General features: G+C 39.6%; 1 protein-coding gene across 6 annotated transcripts in view; it reads left to right on the top strand.

The window, feature by feature from the left end:
• tenm3 (teneurin transmembrane protein 3) overlaps positions 1 to 20,528 on the top strand; it is a 310,851-nt gene that overhangs the window by 200,705 nt on the left and 89,618 nt on the right. For all 6 annotated transcript variants that reach the window (XM_071504949.1, XM_071504948.1, XM_071504950.1 and 3 more), the window contains 7 exons: positions 4,978 to 5,097; positions 6,088 to 6,171; positions 7,527 to 7,651; positions 8,365 to 8,614; positions 14,350 to 14,451; positions 16,453 to 16,647; positions 19,038 to 19,238. In XM_071504949.1, the coding sequence (XP_071361050.1) occupies positions 4,978 to 5,097; positions 6,088 to 6,171; positions 7,527 to 7,651; positions 8,365 to 8,614; positions 14,350 to 14,451; positions 16,453 to 16,647; positions 19,038 to 19,238 (1,077 nt within the window). The remainder of the gene's footprint in view (positions 1 to 4,977; positions 5,098 to 6,087; positions 6,172 to 7,526; positions 7,652 to 8,364; positions 8,615 to 14,349; positions 14,452 to 16,452; positions 16,648 to 19,037; positions 19,239 to 20,528) is intronic.

The raw sequence follows: 20,528 nt of genomic DNA, 5'->3' as shown, positions 1-20,528 counted from the left end.
ACAACAATTTGACAGGTGAACTACATTTTGTACTGCATGGTGTGGACCTGCACTCATGTAGGTTGTTCAGATGTCGCTTCCAGGGAATTTCTTGTGTTACAGTCTTGCTGAGTGTGCACATGATTGTTTCAGCTATGACATTAGCTTCAGGCTAAAGTGGCGTTATCCAGTGGTGATGGAATCCTTTATACGTTGTAGTCTGCAAACTGGGAGAACTGGTCACTGTTTAGTGAGGGGCTATTATCAGGTTTCACAACTCTGGGGATTCCAAACATTGAGAAAACTTTAACCATGACTGAAATGGCTGGGTTGGCTGAGGTTGACTCTACACTCCCTGATATTGGGGACTGGGCAGATATGATGAAAAGCAAGTACTCTCTAGTGGGAAGTGGTCCATAGAAGTCTCCTCAGGGAAGTCCAGGCAAGGCTGACATTTTTAGTGGCTCAACACGCTGCTGCTTCAGCCTCAGCAGTTTTAGTATGTTGTTAGTATGTTGTGTTTTGTCGGTTTTGTGTCATATGCTGTCTCTAATGTGAACACTGACTTCTTGCAAGATAGGGTCTTTGAGTGTCATGCCCTTGATCACAGTGAGTGTTGTGGCTTTAGGTGTTGCATGACTTGAAGCTGACATACTCCTCTGCTACTTTTATGGTGCATGTGCTGTCATCTATCTGTGATGGAATGGAGTGATGAGACACGTAATCAACTTGATTGTCAGTTCCCACTGTGTAGTTCACTTTGAAGCTGAGTCCTCGGTCCTGATCTCTTGATCCTGGCATGTGTTTTTCACCTGGAATTCTTCCTTATTATTTTCAGTGCCTTGTGAACAGTCACTAGTGTGAAAGGATGACCAAAGAATGTAAAGGTGGAAGTGCTCGAAGCTGTCTGAGAGTGGCTCCTCTTCTCTCTCCTCAGCATTGAGAGATTGGCTCATATGCTATTATGTACAGTGCTTCACAACTTTTTCATCCTTTCAATCCAACAGGGCTTGTGGCAACAACAATTTTTGTCTGTGCCAGAGCTGTGGTGTCACTGGTGAAACTGTATTTCAGATTTTATAGTGCTGCTCTAAGCCCCAAACCCAGGGTGTGTCCTCTCTGATGAGCTGGCTGGTTCAGAAATGCAATAAAAATCTTTGATGAATGGGCGGAAATAGTTGGCCATACCCAGCAAACACTTGATTTCACCCAGAGTCCGGGGGCCTTCATCATGTTGAACTCCAGCGACTTCCTTGGGATCAGATTTGATCTCTGCCTCATTATTAGCAAACTCGCAGTTTTGTGCTAGTATCCTTAGCGTGGTGTGATAGCTGTCCAGATTAACTCCTGGTTCCTGCATGACTTTTCTGACGATACAGCAGTGTTTCCCACAGACCAGGTAGCAATTTGTGGCGCTCCACCGACACCGTTGGGGGAATGCACCAGTGATGCGCTGGTTGATTTTCCCGCGCACCGCTGGCATATGCGCGCTTGTCTGTGCGCGTGTGCGCGTGTGCCTGTGTCTGTGCGTGTCCGTGTGTGTCCGAGAATGACAGAGAAAGAGCGCTATGCGGAGATGAATGAACTGAACGATATTACGTTGAGAGCATAGACGAGAGGGAAAACAACAACAACGGGGGAAAAAAAACAAAACAAAAACAGAATCATTCTGTGGCGGTTGGTCTCTGTATGGGAAACACTGTACAGACTTGTTACTGAATGTTTTTCTGGCAGAGAAAAATACCCAGATAACTTTGTGATAAGATAGATAACTGCTTTGTGTCTGTCCTCTCCTGCTGTTTATATGTCTTAAATATAATACACTGGTTGACCTGCCAAGTGCAACAATAACACTTTGCACCCAGTTGTTACAACACAGTCCGACTGAGCCAGGATCAGTTTCTGTGTTGAAGGGTGGGTGGACAGCAGTGTCTCCCATGATGCTGGTTGTGGCCGTGATTTTTGTTAGCTAAGTTTAGCCTTGCATATCCTCTGTTCTGTCATCTTTCCCCCTCTTTTCCTTTTAGTGAGCCATTTGAGTCTTCAGTAACATTGTCCCCATTTCTATTTACACCTTGTCTCCAATGAAATGTTCCTCTCTTGTAGTTATGCACCAGGTGAACAGTTATGCATTAATCCACAAGGTGGCATAGTTTGACATAAAACACATCATGTTTTTGTGAACATCACACCATGGTACGTGAGCATTGTGCACATTAAATAAAAAATCAGTTTTTACTGTTCTATTGCCTTTGGTTTTACACTTAAAAAAGACTCAGAATCCAGCCACTGCAGTCTCTCTCTGTGTGTGTCACATTATCAAAACTAGAGAGAGATCCGTTTACTCTATGGAGCAGACAGAGGAAAGGCTGACAGTGCACCCTAGGTTGTTGATTTCACTTTCAGTTGAACACAGTAGGAGAGTTTGTCTTTCATCGATCCAAGCAGTTCTCCTGTTGCAGGGATTTTTTTCCCAGAAATCTTCCACAGGACACTTTCCAGCACTGACTCCTCCTCACAGCTGCAAATTTGCAAACCAATGAATATTTATAAAGAATAGCAAACACTGGGGAATTGATAACTACAGGTTATTTGGTACAATTTACACTAACTGTCCACTTCAGCGATATGTTGTATGGATGTAAAGTTGATGCCAAATTACCATCACTCCCATGAAACAAGTGCAGGTTTCAAAGTTTTTAACCTAACTCTTGACTATATTTTTACCTTCTTGAAATCCTCAACAAAATTTCTCTGAAATGTGCTGTTACTTCCCAGATTTCTGAAAAAGGTGCTTTTAGGGAGAACCTGTCTTGTATTTCTGTTACCATGCTCATTAATACTTATCACACAGACACTCACAAAGATACACACACACAGGCCCCTGTCGATTAGGCGGCACTCTCCCGTGACCCTTTGCTCCTGTTCTCACCAGGAGGGATGGTGGGTAACGGGCTAGCACAGCACGGCTCTAATTTAATGAGGCAAAGTATGTGTGTACGTGTGTGGTGGGGGGGGGGTTGAGGGGGGTTCACTAATTGGTCCTTGACACAACTCTCCCTATAATATCTGCTGTGTGAGGAATCCAGTCCAGATTCCTGTACTCCCACACAAACCCACCAACACAACAGGTTACTACTTCTGATTGTTATAGCATCAGCCTGTCATGTATTACCATGGGTAATATATCCAAAATCTTAGTTCTGTCAGATGTAAAATAATTGGGAATTTGTTTGTTTTAGTTTATTGTCCGGGGTATTTGGTGCTTTTAAGAGGCTCCAAAATTTATTAAAGAAACATATTGATCCTTTGTTTTGTCCGTTTGTTTTGACTGCTGTGTCCAACATGACAAAAACATTTTTCACTATTTTTCACTGTTTCTCATTCAAAGTTGATAATATATGAGAAAATCCTCTACATGTTGCAGGGTTAGTGGACGTCCTCACAGCTGTTTTGTCTTTGTCTCTTTTTTCGTCTCTCTGGATGTTTTTGTGGATAGCATTTTGACGCTGAAGTTACAAACGAGTTTGTTAGCACGGCTTTAAACTAGAGGTCATCATGGGTCCACTTGGTTCCTACCTGAGACCAGACCCAGGACCCACAATGGCCAGGTCCAAATTTCAGTAAATGCAGTCTTATGGGTTCAAGGTAAGGTCCCACTCTATGATGTCAGAGAGATGAGTGGATCCAAGAGCGGACAGCTCTAATCACATGCTGCGTTATGCTGCAATCATGAGACTGAAACTGAGTAAAAACTCTGGAGTATGTAATGTAATTAATGTAATTAATGTAAGTAATGCAATTCTGCTCCTGTTGGCCACAGCTGCTTGTTGACTGGTGATGCATTTAGCTCCTGCCAGTGTTGGTATTCTCTCTCGGGTTGAGTATGTTCACGTCAACCCACATTTTGGATTGGGTCTATTTTGGAGTCCCTTAAATGTTAAAAATACTGTTCTCATTGGAGAATATTTTTCCTGAATCCAGCTGAATGAGACTTCAAACAAAGAGCTATGCTATTACTAATACATAAATGCTAACTGAGACAACAGCCCACGGTAATAAATTGCTGTGTGTAATTCTGTTAGACTGACAAGGCAAAACACAAAACCAAATCCCCTCACTTCTGCTTCATTTGTAAAATCCAACATCAGTACTGCAGTTCTTCATCAGACAGTCAGCATAATTCTGTTGATGCTATGTAGAATATACTGTAGGAGTGGATGAAAGATTAAGGAGGGAGGTGTGATGGTGAATAAAAATGGGCTTCGTGGGTGTAGATGTTTCTTTTCTGTCTGTTTTACACCAATGTGACTGCTTTTTGGCCTCAGAAAACTCAGGTTACATCTCAATTGAAATGCAAGGGGAAGGAAAGAGAGAGCAAGTGAGCAGATGATTTACAAGCTCAAGGGCACACATGCACACACAGACATATAGAGAGGAAGAGAAAACACATAGGTGGTGGAGGTGAGTGTTGTATTGCATTATGTCAGATTAGCTGCAGGAGGCTTCCTTTGATGCTAACACACTCCACTCTATCTATCCCAGGGTACTGGTGTATGTGTGTGTGTGTGTGTGTGTGTATGTGTGTGTGTGTGTGTGTGTGTGTGTGTGTGTGTGTGTGTGTGTGTGAGTGAGTGCAGTTGCACACTTAATTTGCAAACTAGACTGAGAGCATTGTAGATGTTATTCATGTTTCCAGAAACATGCTGCTGTGCTCAGTATACTTCACACAGTCACAAGTGTACATGCAACCAAGCCTCATGCTCACACTTCACCCTCTGTTCAACACAGACAATTGTATCAGTTTTTTTTTATTTTCCACTTTTATCACATAATCTTTCCTCTTTATCCCTGCATTATTTCCTATCTAATTATTTTACCTTTCTATTGCTTCTATTTATTAATCTTTCTCTTCCTTCCTATCTCCTTGCACACTGTATTAACTTCACTGTTCCTCTCTTGCTCTCCCTCTTTCTTTCCCCCTCCTCATTTCTTCAGCTATGCACCTGTTTGGTCTAAACTGGCAGCTTCAGGAGAGTGAGGGATATGGAGCATTTGAAAATGGAGGAGGAGGAAGAGATACGACTCCCAACACCTTCATGGTGTCCACAGACAATGGTGAGTTCTGACATAAACACAAACATGTTTGTTCCATTTAAAGTTTCTCTGTTCTCTCTCTCTTCTCTTCTCTGCTCCTGCTGTCAGGCACCACTTGTCCAGAGGAAACCCCTCAGCCATTAATGTGCTGAATAAATCACACTAGGAACACACATATTTACAGCATACATATAAACTTGTCTTCTAACAGTATTTGAAGAGTTTCTCCCATTCTTTCTGGCAGATCCTCTGTCGTGCTCCTGGGAACACTCAAAACTTGGAAATGGTTTCATATCCTTGCCAATCTATTCCTCACCACAATTTTATTGTGGAGGTCTACAGAGAGTTCCTTGGACTTAATGGCTTGGTTTTTGTCCTAACATGCAGCGTGAATTGTGGAACCCTACATACACTTTCCAAACTATATCAAATCAGCTCAATTTGGCACCCATGGATTCCAGTAAATTCTCAATGATGGAGTACGAGCCACATTAAAGGGTCTAAATACTTATGTAAATAACAGATTTCAGTTTCAGATTTTTAACAAATGTGCAAAAATTAAAAAAAAAAATCTGTTTTACATTATTGATGGGCCAAAAAAGTCTACAACAAAGTAAAGTGTGCTAAAAGTGAAGGGGCCTATTTCAGTTGCAGTGGCAAAGGTTGTCTGTGTGAGTGAACATTCACTTACAGCTTAATTTTTTCGAATTTGCCATGCCCTTAACTTTACCCTAATGTTAACTAAATTGTTTTAGTAGCCCAATATTACGGAGGTTTTTAGTCTGAAGTGAGGAATGAATCCAATGCAAATCCATGGGTTTGTTCACAAGACCTGCTGCATTTTAAAGTAAGACTCAATTTAGATACATTTAAGTGTTTCATTGTATAGTATAGAACTTGAAAACTGGGTGATCAGATTCTGTATTTATTTTTCTTTAAACAAACACGAGAAGACCGAACTAAATTATTTAAATTTCTGGAACTCCCTATTTATCTGTTCTTTCTCTGCAGGCAAAATGTTTCTTCTAGAGAACAACACCATAGACACGGGGGAGGTGGATGTAGGGAGACGAGCCATACAAGATGTCCCACCAGGTCAGTTACACACAGATATAAGCCTGTTATGCCATACTATTCTGTTACTCTGTGAACAAATTAATGTAAAATTTCACACAACAAAACACACTCTCCAAAGCATAATACACTCAGTTGCCATTGTGTTAGGAGCACCCAGCTAAAACTAATGCAGTCTAATACAATGGTCCTGCCATGAATGTTCATGAACCTTCATGAGAGTTATAATGTTCTGTTTTTGTTGAAACAGTGTGAGATATTGATTCAACTCTATGGTCATTTTAAATTTGGCTGCAGGTTATGATAAAGTTGTGATGTAATGTTTTACTGTGTAGTAACAGATGTTTCTATTATGTTGTCCATCACATTCATATGAGTTAGGGTAGATGACAATTCTCTGTTAAGGTGTTAACTGTGTTAACATAAATTGGGTACAATAAGTACAATCAACAGCAAATAATACATTTTGCAATAATAGTTCATATTATAGTGTGGTATACACAGTACACAGTATTGTATCATATTGTAGTAACCATGAGTTATCATTAATAATGTGACGTTATGGCTAAGAAATGCTACCATATAGCACTGGAAATTAAGTAAATAACTGGAGACCATCTTGTGATCAGATCACCGCAGCTGCAACACCTGTTAGCATTTTGATATACCAATTCATGAGTACTAGTTATTACCATGTTACTACATATGTACTAAATACTATGAACGCACCATCTTTGAACTCTCTCTACATTTTGATCTCAACTACACACTTGTAAAGTTTCATGACTGTATCTTGCATGTTTGTGATGTTATTGGTGACAAAATCTGTCCGCAGACATATAAACACCTGACAAAGTGCTGAAAACCACCTCTGTGGTATTAATTAATATTATTGTTTACATAATGTTTGAGCCTTAATTATTAAGTGCTTTCAAGATAAACTATTTAGCTGTTTGCAATAGAATTCATTGTGATGTTTAAAGCAGGGGGCATATTTATGAATATGAGAGTCAGTATAAGAGTGAGTATGCTGTATCTGATCAGAAGTTCCAAGAGAATCTATAGAAAATTAAATTAAAGTCAACATGGTGACACAGACATGCAACAGTATTTTAAAAAGAAAATGTAAAACAGCGATATAGCAGTTAATATACAGTACTAATTTGAACACAAACTTTTGACCCATTCAGTGGGAAGACTGGTAATGTATGTGCTTGCATGTTGGGGTATGTTTATTCATTGTCTATTTTGTAGTTGTATGAGCATATTGATTCAGACATGGTATGTAAAGTAGGATATTCTGAACATGAATCAAGGACTGTTTAAAATATTTAAATGACTAATTTTGGCTCATTTTGTTTGTTGCTGTTCTTTAGGAGTGTTTTGGAGGTCCCAACTTTATATTGACCAGCCGCAGTTCTTGAAATTTAACATCTCCCTCCAGAAAGATGCTCTGGTTGGGGTGTATGGACGCAAAGGCCTACCACCCTCACACACACAGGTTTGTTGCACAAACACAAGCATGGGTATGCATGTAGAATTGCATGTTCATTTATTTGTATAGCTCAAGGAAGTCACAGGGAGTTTATACAGACTAAACAGTCACCAGCTCGAGTTAATCTGGCCTAAAGGCCCTTTCATACTGATGACAGTTTAACATGATAATATGTCAGAATAATCACCCATGTCAAATCATGAAGGCCATCATATAAAATTTCCTTATCACTTTCAACATAGCACAAGTCTGAATTGAATGCTTTCAGATGAATGTAAAGGCTCCAGCAGCCCAAAGCTAAACATCCAAATCATCACCTCTTATGCACAAAGACAATAAAACTGAATAAACTATGAAATGCTGTGAAAAAGAATGCTCTTGTATCCTATTATATCCTATTAAAAAACCTTGTACCACTATAATAATCTGACCAGCACTCTCTCCCTCTATTTTCACTTTTTATTCGTGCCTGTTGCATGACTGAAAACAGAATAATTGAGAAAAATACCTTACATATATCTTTTTCAAATTTATCTCCTTCCATATTCTTGACAGTAGTCCTATTGAGTTAAATCAGTTGAATTTTGTGAATTAATCCAAACAAGTTATAGAGAGCATGCCAACTGGAAGTCCTCCTCAGGCTTGGCTTTCTATAGTAAATGTTCATATAGTGAAGAAAATCTTCAATAATATTTGTATCTTTGTGTATTTTCTTTCAGTATGACTTTGTGGAACTACTGGATGGTACTCGTCTTATTTCCAAAGACAAACGAGCACTCAGTGACATGGACACGGGACATGCACACCCAGCTGTTGCACATGAGGAGGAGTCTGGACCCCGATATGCACGCTCAGTGAATGTGCACGAGGCTGGCTTCATCCAGTATCTGGACACAGGAATTTGGCATCTGGCATTTTACAATGATGGACGCAACACAGAACAAGTCTCTTACAATACCATCATCATAGGTGAGATACAGCCATACATTTGTAATAGCCAGTACTGTATGTCTTGGAATTCCTGGAGAGGAAGTGTAATTGTATGTAAGTGCACTTCTACAGTACACTCAGTCCATACAGCATTGCCTACATAATGTGACCCCATCAGTTAAACCTGGATGACACCAGAATTTCATTATAGGAATTCAAATAAGAACAACATATTTAAAAATGCCAGACAGTACAAAGCATCGTTGGTATTAGAGTCTGTAACTGTCAACAACCTCACAGAGGCTTTATTTTTTCCAACCTTAACTTGGCACCAAATGACTTGACAGAAATCCCTGGCACAGACCAAGCTGTAAAATGTTAAGATTATCATTATTTAATCACATCCTCATAATCAATGGAACCTTTTGAGCGGGTGGGCAAAAATGTGGCCATTATTGGTATGATTCTTTAGCTTTTAGTGTCCTTACCAAAAGCAAAGCTAAACTAATTTGTGTGTAAAACTCCTTGGCTATGACCTGTCATCCAAATAATCTGCAAATACATCTGATAAACTTCCCACTGGTATGTACACTTAGAGGCATAGTGTAGTATTCAGTTATTGTCAAAAACTGGAATTGGAAATTTTTTTGTTAAATTACATCAAACAAATGATCAATATATGTACATGGACCACAGCTGGTGAAAATAGATTTAACAATGTAATAACGTCACCTAAAATCACTGATCTAATTAATACATTCCTCTCTGTACAGTTTCAACCAAACCAATTAAACATGGTTGTTAAAATTACCAAGGCATCTGTGTGAGCAGCACTCTGGAGAAGGTTTTGTGCAGCATTATCAGTGCCTGGGAGCTGGGCTTCCTTATGATCACAAAGTCCTGTATAAAGGATAAACTGGATTTTTACCAAATCAACACAGGAATGTCCATGTTCACACATTCTAATTTATAGTTACATATGCCAAATACAAGCATAAAATCACTGCATGTTTTACTGATTTTAAAAAGGTTTTTGATTCTGTTTGGCATGAAATTCTCCAAATTTGTGCAGCGAGTAAACATAATTATGTCTGTGTATGTCAGTAAAAAGTGGAGAAAAACTTGGCGACGAAACTACAGAGCTCTTCACTCAAAGGAGCTTACCTCAGACTCTGTTTAACATGTACATTAATGACTAAGCTGTATGTTGGAGTGGTCTGGAACCCCTGGGTTTACCCTTAACAATAAATACAACCCCATTCCCAAAAAAGCTGGGACACTGTGTAAAATGTAAATAAAAGCACAATGCAATGATTCTGTAAACCCATACATGTAACCCATATTTAATTGAAAATAGAACAAAGACAACATATCTGATGTTGAAATGCTGAATTTTTATTGTTTTATGAAAAATATAAGCTCAATTTGATGCCAGCAGTACAAAAGTTCGGACAGGAGCAACAAAAGACCAGAAAAGTTGTGTAATACTAAAAAAAAAAAAAAAACATCTGGTTGAATATCTCACAACTAATTAGGTTAATTGGCAACAAGTCAGTAGATGATTGGGTAGTGGCAGACTCTCTGTGCAGTGAAGATGGGGAGAGGTTCACCACTCTGTGAAAGACTGTGTGGGCAAATAGTGCAACAATTGAGGAATAATGTTCATCAATGTAAAATTGCAAAGAATTTTGTGAATTTCAGCATCAGCTCATTTAAGATGGTCTGAGGCGAAATGGAAAACTGTGCTATGATCTGACAAATAAAATTACAAATCCTTTTTGGAAATCATGGACAGCCCGTCTTCAGGGCTAAAGAAGACAAGGACCATCCATCTTGTTATCAGCGCACAGCTGAAAATGCTGAACGATATATCAAGATTTTGGAGCAACACTGGCGGCAGAATTAGGTCGTTACCCATTTTTAACATTAACAATAAAAAATAACACTTAACAAATAACTAAGGGACCCTGAGATTACTGCTGACTGATATGACCGGTATTTTCATCGTCACTACTACATGAATATGTGCAATAAACACATCACAAAAGACTGACTGAAACGCAATGAATTAACTCCATGGATTCACACTGGGTTTTCAAGGCGGGGCGCCCTCTCCTCTCTGAAATACACGCAAACACATAACTGCACAGCAGACAGCGGGCAGCACAGAGGCGACAGTGGAGACAAGAAAGAAGTGAACTTTTTACAAGACCTGACAAACAACCACAGTCGTAGCTCTGTAAGTGCAGTCAATACCTTTAAAGCATCCTTCATCACTCCACCTGTTTCATATGCTTTAAAGACATAGAAAAGCCACATTTTCAACTCCTCATATCCACCGCGGTTTGTATTACTCAAGTACAACAGAGCTAATGTTAAGTTAACAGTGAACTGTTATGAAAAATCTAGCAAGCTCTCCAGGAGGGTTACCTGCACAGACATGAGCAGCAGAGGGAGAAGGACGGACCGACAGTGACCGATGTCTGTGGTCTTCATTCAGCTTTACTCAGTATTTTCATGTAAGGAATATTATTTAGTTTATTGACAATTTACATTTGTTTCCAGAGAAATATTATTTAATCAATATACAGTGACTCTGCTGCTGTAACATTAACAACATGAAGTTGCTGCTCTAGAAACTAATTTTGTTTATTCCAATCCTGTTCTTAATTTTTATTATTTTTAAAAATGATTATAACTAATGTAAGTATCAATATAGAACCAGATAAGCTGCACTGTGTTGATGAGATAAGAAAAATATAACATTATATAACTAGACCTTATGAGAGAACCCCCACTCTCACCACTGGAACCTCAACTTAAGCCTCTGGACACTTAGGAAAACCCTGCATCCGGACTCAGCATTAGAACAATTGACTTATTAGATGGAGTCTGGATACCTAGGCCATGGTGTCAATTTGATAGTGAATGTGAGGTGTGCTAGTGCGATGGTAGAGGAAGACATAGGAACTGTATATGTATACTATTTGTTTATTTATCGCAATTCATATCATCATCGCAATATCGAGCAATGTTGATGCACATCACAGATTTTTCTAATATGATGCAGGCCTAATTTCAGGCACTATCCAAGAACTGAACCCCCAAAAGATTCCCTTCTGTCAGCTGGCCCTGAGACTGACTGATCAAATAACAGCCAGTACTGTTCAACGTCAGACCAGCACTACATTCCAACCACTAATTAGAGTAAACCAAATGATTAAATTAACAAATGATGCCTATCTGGAACATTAAATGAGTCAAACCAAAACTCAAATCAAACTTAATTACTATCTGGGCCTTAACCATGAATATAAACTGGCATGACTGGAGTATCTCTTAACTGTCAGAGACACAAAGCAAAGACTGATCCAGACTAAATACAGACTCAGTGACCAGAGTCTAGAGAGTGCACAAGACAAGAGGTCCTGGCTACCACCACAGGAAAGAGTTTGTGCTCCCTGTATGACAGGTGAGGTAGAGACAGAGATGCACACGAAATGAATTTCTTGGTCCCTCATATCTGGTAATGTGGTAATTAAACAGCTGTGTCAAGCTGTTTAATCTGTGATTAACCAAAATCCCACCACTGCTGGACACAGGCAAAGGTAGATTTATACTCTCTGTAAAATAAACCAAGTTTATTATAACCAAGTGGTGGAACTGCAGAGTTTAGCAGATTCTGCAGGAGATCAAGGGCTTCTAGACTCCCTCAAATCTAAAAAGTCGGCTCTGGCCAACTTGCTGGCATTGCAGCAAAGGGAGCTTTGGTCAGGTCACATTTCCTCAACGTCACGCAGATCAATGCCCCCGCTTTTTTTTTTGGTCTGAGAGGAAAAGTGGACAGGGTAAGATTGTTCACTGTCTTCAGTCCAGCTCTACAGTCTCAGATTCTTCTGAGATATGGGAATTTTCTGTCACTAATTACAGAGAATTGCTTTACAGAAAGCCCAGATGTTTGCAGTAGCTTCTTCACAGGTCTTCCTCAGGTGGATCCTAAAGCCGATGCAAAGCTGGAAGCTCAGTTTTTCCTTAATGAATTGTACACTGCTGTGATGAACCTAGAAAGTAGAACAGTGCCAGGTTAGATGGTCTTCCTGTTGACTTAAAAGTCCTTCTGGTCTGTGTTTGGTGAATACCTGGTGGAGGTTGTTACAAACAGCCTGGAGAGATGATGGCTGCCTCTGAGCTGCAGGAGGGTGGTCAACACTTTGCTGCCCAAGAATGGAGACCAGGAAGAGTTGAAAAAATGGAGACTAGTCTTTCTGTTCTGCAGAAGATACTGTTCAAGGTCCTGGCCACTAGATTGAGAAAGCTGATTGGTTCTATCAGTCACAATGATCAGACAGACTGTGTGCCCAGCAGGCTGACAAGGGACAATGTCACTTAAATTTGGGCTGTTTTGGAGGTGTCTAGCTCATTGGCGGTAGATACTGCTCTGATTTCCATAGACCAGGATAAGGCTTTTGACTGGGAGGATCACCAGTGTATACATATATGGCAAACTGAAGCTACTTCTAGGTTCAACCCCAGTTGCAAAGCAAGGATCTGGGCTCTGTATAGGGATATTGCTAATGTTCTGAAAATCAGTGTAAGTCTGAGTGCTCCTGAGTAATCAGAGTTCAGAGGGGAGTCAGAGGGCTGCTCTCTGTCTACCATGCTCTACTCTCTGACTATTGAGCCCCTACTCCATAAACTGAGAAATAATCAGAGCCGTGATTGTTTTCCTGACTGCAATGTCTCTGAAACTGTCTTTGTATACTGATGATGTCATTGTCTTGGTTAACACACAGAAAGATATTGTTGATTTTTTAGCGAGTACTGTTAATCTGTTTGGTTGAATATCTTTCAGGGATAGACTGAGGGATCAGATCAGGAAAAAAGGAGGATTATTATTGGTGAGGTTATCTCGGCAATAAAATCTTTTTCTACAGAAAAACTGGAACAATGTCTTAGAAATGGAAATGGAAATGGCTTACCTAAAATGTCTTAAAGAGGTTGTGCTGTTATAATCAATCATCTGGTCTCCCCTTCTCCTTACACTGGTTGACCTGCATTAATTGCCCAGTTTCTCCTCTGTCACAGATTCAAAGGGTCTTAGTTGATTTCTTCTGGGAAACACTGCACTGGGTATCTGAGTGTTCTGTTTCTTCCTAAGGAGGAGGGTGGACAGGGTCTGGTCCATCTGGCCAGTAAGGCAGTAGGACTGCCTTCCACCTTCAGTTTATTCAGAGACTACTCAATTTACTTGAGCCTGTCTACCCTGTAGGTCAGTGGTCGGCAACTGGTGCCAAGTTCTTAAATAGATCTCTGTCATGGCAGCAGCAGTTACCCACAGAATCACTTCCTCTTTAGCGATTTTGCCTACTAAATAAAAGTGTGAGAAAGGTTGTGGAAAATTGTGAACTCCTTTATCTCTGTTGTTAATGCTGCTGTAGCGGAAAAGTTTCTCTTCTGTAGCCAAAGAGATACTGTTTTTTCAGAGTGCACTCATTTAACAGCTCTTCTGTTGCATGTCAGCTATTGCACTTATTTTAGGACATGCAAACATGGTGGTGTATGTGAGTTGGAGGAGGAAGTTTTCAGCTGATTTGGGGTTATGGGGAGTGTTCTGCTTCTGAGTGTTAGAGGGTCAGTCAAGTTTTAGACATGTGCTGATGTCATTTTGATACCTATGTAAATATATAAGTGTACACAGTGGCAAATAAACACTGGTTTTAAATCTCTCTCTCTCTCTCTCTCTCACTCTCTCTCTCTCGCTCTCTCTCAATCAGAGTCAATTATGGAGTGTCCTCAGAATTGTCATGGAAATGGAGATTGTCTCTCAGGAATATGCCACTGTTTCCCAGGATTTCTGGGGCCTGACTGCTCTCGAGGTAAAAAAAAAAAAAAAACACACACGCACAAGCATCTCCCTTCCCACAGAGAGCCAGTAATTGTTGGGAACTTGTTATCCCAGCAGTGAGTGTGACCTGCACATTCTGAAGGTGTCACTGTTCTGGTCTGTGGGCTCTCTCCCTATCACCTCTTTTATCAAAGGAATACACTGACCTAAGTTCAAACTTTACAATTGTTGACAAATTGTAGACTCAGGCACATGTTAGAAAAGTTAACAAAAGGTAACATTAACTATTTAGAGACATTTTAATTTAAAAAGAAATGTCTTGATGTCTTGAAATTTAGTGGCCATTAGAAAGAAGGGCAGTTTTCTCATCACTCAGACCTGCAGGTTGAGATTTGGCTCAATCCTAGCATCATATTGTGCACTTATATTGATTTTATGTTTTGTTTGTTTAACCAATATTCAATACATTCATAACACTTGTGGCTCATCAGAATAAGTTTATATTCCCATAGTATTACAATATTAACAAGCTGTAATCCATCAAGCTGCATCTTATCCACCACACCGAAGGCACACAAAGCCTGAATAATATCATAGTAATCAGTCATTGGTATTAACCTCTTGTAGAAGCTGAACCTAAATTCAAGTTGTGACAGTGGTCAGTGATCTCGCTCTTAATAGATTAGTCTCCAAGCAAACTGTTTTGAAACCAGGTGGTTGTTTGGATGAGTCACAGTGGGGCCTCCTCTCCTCTTCTTATTCCACAGGCCTTTGATGTTGCACAACTAGAACATAATTTGTACAGTATCCAAACTACATTTGAAATGGTCAGATCACACTGTAAAACCTCTAACACCACATCTCTCTGTGTCAACTGTTTTTTGTAACATTCTAAAACAGACGTCATTATGTTCACACCCACTTCACGCTGTGATTGGGTAGCTTTCATTTGCTCCACAGCCATTTGTGGCTGTTCCAGTGTGAACAGCTGAAGTCAACAGTATGAATGTGTTCCGTCTGAAAATATGCGCCGTTATCCTCGTTTTTACACTACATCACATCTCCTCCCTCTTGATGACAGATGGCTTTTCATTCTGCCTTGCAGTGTGGAGGTGTAGAATGACTATGTAAACATTTGATTTCCAATGTGGTCAGACAGCATGTCTTAAGAACTAGTTCTGAGAGACCATAAATCGGCTGTATGGGCTCTAAGGACTCCTAGATAAGAACTCTAGGAATGGCCACAGGACAATTGAAAGTTTAAGGTTACTGTGACAAATGACTACATCCAGGGCATAATGGAATCGTTTGTCATTCATGTATATGGACTGTCATTTGTTAGATTTATCATGTGTTCCAAATAAAATTATGCTTTTTATGCCTTGGCAACAGCAGCCGCAGCAGTGGCCAAAGCATTATGTTTATGAGTTCCCCCTGTCCGTCCATCCCATTCTTGTGAATGTGATATATCAGTAGCGCCTTGAGGGAATTTCTACGAATTTTCATGTCACTTGCTTTCTTGAACTTGGATGAACTAATTCAATTTTGGTGGTCAAAGGTCAAAGGTCAACGTCACTGTCACCTCATGTCTGTCCCATTCTTGCGAACACAGTATATAAGGAGCACCTGGAGGGATTTCCATTACATCTGGCACGAACGTCCACTTGAACTTAAGTTGGTCAAAGGTCAAGGTGACTGTGACCTCACAAAACATTGTCATAGCTTAAGAATTCAAGCACTAATTATAGCAGTAGCAAGTACTCTTAATACCTTTTATTAAATTCCCTCAAAGTCTTTACTACATATATTATATGATTCTGGACATGGATGTAAACTGTGCTTGGTTGGTGGAGGCAAACAACCATGAGGTGGTAATTCTAGTTTATGACTAATTTGTTGATTGCGTGGTGCAGACACAGTAGACTTTAACTAAGGGAGCTTAAGGGGAGCTTTTTGGTTCAAGTGTCTGACTGTCTAGTTCATATAACCAGTATGTCTAACTGATCCATCTTCCTGCATGTACCTGGTCCAGCTGCCTGTCCAGTGCTGTGCAGTGGTAATGGCCAGTACTCCCGCGGACGCTGTCAGTGCTACAGCGGATGGAAAGGCACTGAGTGTGACGTGCCCGCCAACCAGTGCATCGACATCCACTGTGGAGGGCATGGCATCTGCATTATGGGCGCCTGCATCTGTAATACTGGTTACAAAGGTGATAATTGTGAGGAAGGTAAGAACAATTTTTTTCGAAGAAAAGACACAAAAGAGTTTATTTAAGTATTATTTTGTTGGAAGTAGTAAGCTCCCCTGCCCTGACCATTTTAACAATGCTTTGCATCATTTCATGTCATTGAGATGCTGTAATTTGGTGAAGATGTCAGTACATATTTAAATGTCAACCTAAATAATTGATTTAACCCACATTTATGGCTATCCATGACATTTACTTTTAAAACAGAAACATACATGCAGTTCGTCATAATTGGATAACAATTCACAATCATTTGCAAAGTTTACATCTTTTTAACCCATATTGTTGCTCATGGGGATCTGTTAGGGCACTTAGTAAATGTCATATAGTGTTGGTGTGGATAATTAAAGTAACTGTTTTGATTATGTAAATGGAAGTATACTGGAAGTTGTCAGGTCTATGTTGTCATGCCTTCCCCCATAATTATTGTAAAGAGGACAATGAGTTTGTGAGACAATGAGTTACTCAGCAACTAATCTTTGTTACAGCTTTTGTGGTAGCTAAATTCTCCCCTAGGGTGAGGCTGCTGACAGGTAGTTTGTTAAGATAGCGATGTCGCTGCATGGTAAATTAATTTACTCTAATCTCTCTGTCACTCAGACAAACATATACATGGTTACTGTCCAACTGCTGACAGACAGTTGGCTAAGATAGCCCACAAGCTATGCACAAAACTAATTTAATCTGAACTGATCAATGCTAATCTACTATTGCTGGTTGGACACACACACACACACACACACACACACACACACACACACACACACATACACACATACAATCTGACATACTACAACACAGAGAGGTTGACCCTCATCTCTTTTAAGATGCACACATTCATGTTAAGAAAGTGTGTGCAAATGTAGACACAAAGGCGTGCACATGTTGTCTATACACACACACTCATTCACATATGCAAATACATACAACAGGGGACAGTAGCCAGTATAGTTTCAGATGAGTTGAATCTGGTCACACTAATGAAAATGAGTGAGAGAGTGTTTGCCCTGAACAACGCAGCCTGTGTGTGTGTGTGTGTGTGTGTGTGTGTGTTCGTGTGTGTGTGTGTTATAATCCCATTTAGAGATGCTGAATCAGCAAATAATTTCAAAGATGCCATGTAGAATTTGAAATTCACTGAAAATATCACAAAAATATAATGATCATTTGTCTGTGCAAGAAATCAATAAAGGAAGAAATAGTCGAAGCCATAAATGTGTGAGCATTACTGAGAGGAAAAAAATCTAAAACAAAAGCATTTTGTACAAGTGCACGAGATGCACTGGTGTTTTAGCTCTGCTTTGGTGGTCCATCAACTGGGATGCTTGGTGTTTGACTCTGTCCTTCACTTCAGCTCTGTAATCTCCAACACTTCACTGAGAAATTCACTAAATTACATCTGCTAATATACCACCAGATAAAAGTTACTGAAAGTTTCAGTTTCACACACTGTTAACTACTTTCACAACATGCAAAGATGACTTTTACCCTTAGGCTAAAAAATACTGGATGAAATGTTACAAATTAAAGCAGATATAGTTTCATGCTCTTTTTTTTCATTCATCATATCTTTTTTTAACAGTATTTGTGCTAGAACTGTCCCTGAGTCAGGATTTTCAGAATTCTTTCAGTCAGTAGTTCTAACCAATGTATATATTAATCATACTGTAACTGCTTCATGCTTTTTCTTATCTATAGTTTTTGTTTTTATAAACAGTCAACATCATAACTTAAGTCTATTCTTCATTACATATACAAAATCTCTCATCTCATCTACAAAAATCTTCATCATCAATCGTCATCCTAAGTGAAAAAATCTAGTGAGTCAACTCACAAAGTGCCACTGATTCATCAACTCATCAACTTTAAAGGGGCGGCCCATATTTGTGATTTAGCCCCTGTAATGATGAATTCTATGTGTATGGTATTTCTTTGTTTCCAATTAATAACCTCTTCGTAGTCTTCCTGTTCTTGTGTTTATTTGATGCCAATATTTTCACTGCTTTAACTTGCCCTCAAACAGCCCTTTCCTTTGAAACTAAACTTTTTCAACTGTTGAACTACGGTATACTTGCATACAAGCACACCTACACTTAGCTCTGTCTGACACAAATAGCTTATCTGTGGAATAGTACAGTGTGTGTCATAGGTGCGCTTGTATAGTAATAAAGTAGAACAATGGTTCACAAACTGTAGTTCCGCACTAAAGGGCTATTAGACGGCGAGATACATCTTGTTCTGTTGCCCTCTAGAGGCCAAAAATCAGTTAATATACATATACAGTATATATAATATATACAGTATGCAATGTGTACATATGTTCTGTTTAGTATATTTTTAACTCCGTCTCTTCATATCTCTTTCTCCAGTGGACTGCATAGACCCCAGTTGTTCAGCCCATGGGGTGTGTATTCATGGTGAGTGTCACTGTCAGCCAGGCTGGGGCGGAGCCAGCTGTGAGATTGCCAAGGCCATGTGTCCGGACCAGTGTTCAGGTCATGGAACCTACATTGCAGAGACCAGCACTTGTACCTGTGACCAGAATTGGACTGGGCCCGATTGCTCTTTAGGTATGTGTCGTGTTCAATATCACCTTATTTTTATGGCATATGTAAAAGCAACATTGCACCATGCTTTACAGAGTTATTAAAGTTCTTTACAGAATTGTTAAGAGGCGATGAAGAAGAGCGGGATCAGCATAAAATAAAAACAAAAAGCAATTACAGAGCAGAACAATTAGGATAACAGTGTTAAGAGTTGTGAGTCCCCAGGAACAGGCATAAATGATAGGATACATAGCTTGTAACACAACTGATAAGACATTAAGTGAAGACAATCAATTGTGCAAAACCTGTAATTCTGAGGAGTGATTTAAAGATGATATATGCAAGCTTTCTTTGCCACCAAATGTGGTTTCTTGCAGGGAGTGGGTGCTGGTGGTGATGGTCACTTGCCAAGAGATTCAGCTATTGTAGTATTTACAAGATGAGGTTAGAATACACTCTCAGGTCACCGCTACTGAACTAAGGGCACCACTGGACACCACAGTGGCTCACTATCACAAAGTAGCATTATAAGACAGGGTGGGGCTCCAGTAGAAGTAGGAAAAGAAGTTAAAATAGCTGCAGGAGACCACGTTTTGCTCATAAAGGAATTCAATCTGATGCTGAACTTGCAACTTTTCTTCTAGACCTGTAAGTAAACAGATGTTTTGATGTTAACGTTCACTATGTTGCAGTAGCAAAAACTTAAATATAGAGCCTTTAAATGATGATAGTGCTTTAGCTAGGCTTATATTCACAGGTAAATATACTCCTCTACAACTTGGCTACCTTGGTGTCAAAAAAATATTCACCTTTACAAGTTAGTCAGGAGTTTGAAACAGCCAGGAGAAACTTGCCTGTGGATCCCATACTTCAACTGTGAGGAGGTTCAAGGTCTGTGACATAAATCACATTAAAATTTCAGTAAGATCAGTAACATCAATTCTTAAACTAACCCATGGCCATGAAGCTAAGATAGAAGTATTATGGTCTCAAGATGATGTGCGGTGTGTTAGACACCCTGCAGCTGTGGTTTGTAGTAGCTGCAAACAAGGGATCCATCTCTTGACAGTGGAATGACTCAGTACAGCAGTCTGGACAACAGGGAAAAAAAGAACAGATATTTATAAGTTCTGTGCTCAGTAGATAAAATTGCTCTTTTTCAAGAAAGTAACTAGTATGACTCAATGATTCACTGAAAGAGTTATAACATCACGGTGTTCTGCTATGGTATTGTTGATTGAATGAAAAAATCTGCAAAAGTTGATTGTGATACAAATCATGATTGTGATTATATTTGGGAAGCTCATTTGGCTA

This window comes from Trachinotus anak, unplaced genomic scaffold, assembly GCF_046630095.1.
Source record: "Trachinotus anak isolate AG129_WGS33_773 ecotype Australia unplaced genomic scaffold, CSIRO_AGI_Tana_v1 ptg000019l, whole genome shotgun sequence".
Classification (NCBI taxonomy): Eukaryota; Metazoa; Chordata; class Actinopteri; order Carangiformes; family Carangidae; genus Trachinotus; species Trachinotus anak.
Note: the sequence above shows the minus strand (reverse complement) of the source record. Positions and strands in the feature narration are given on the sequence as shown.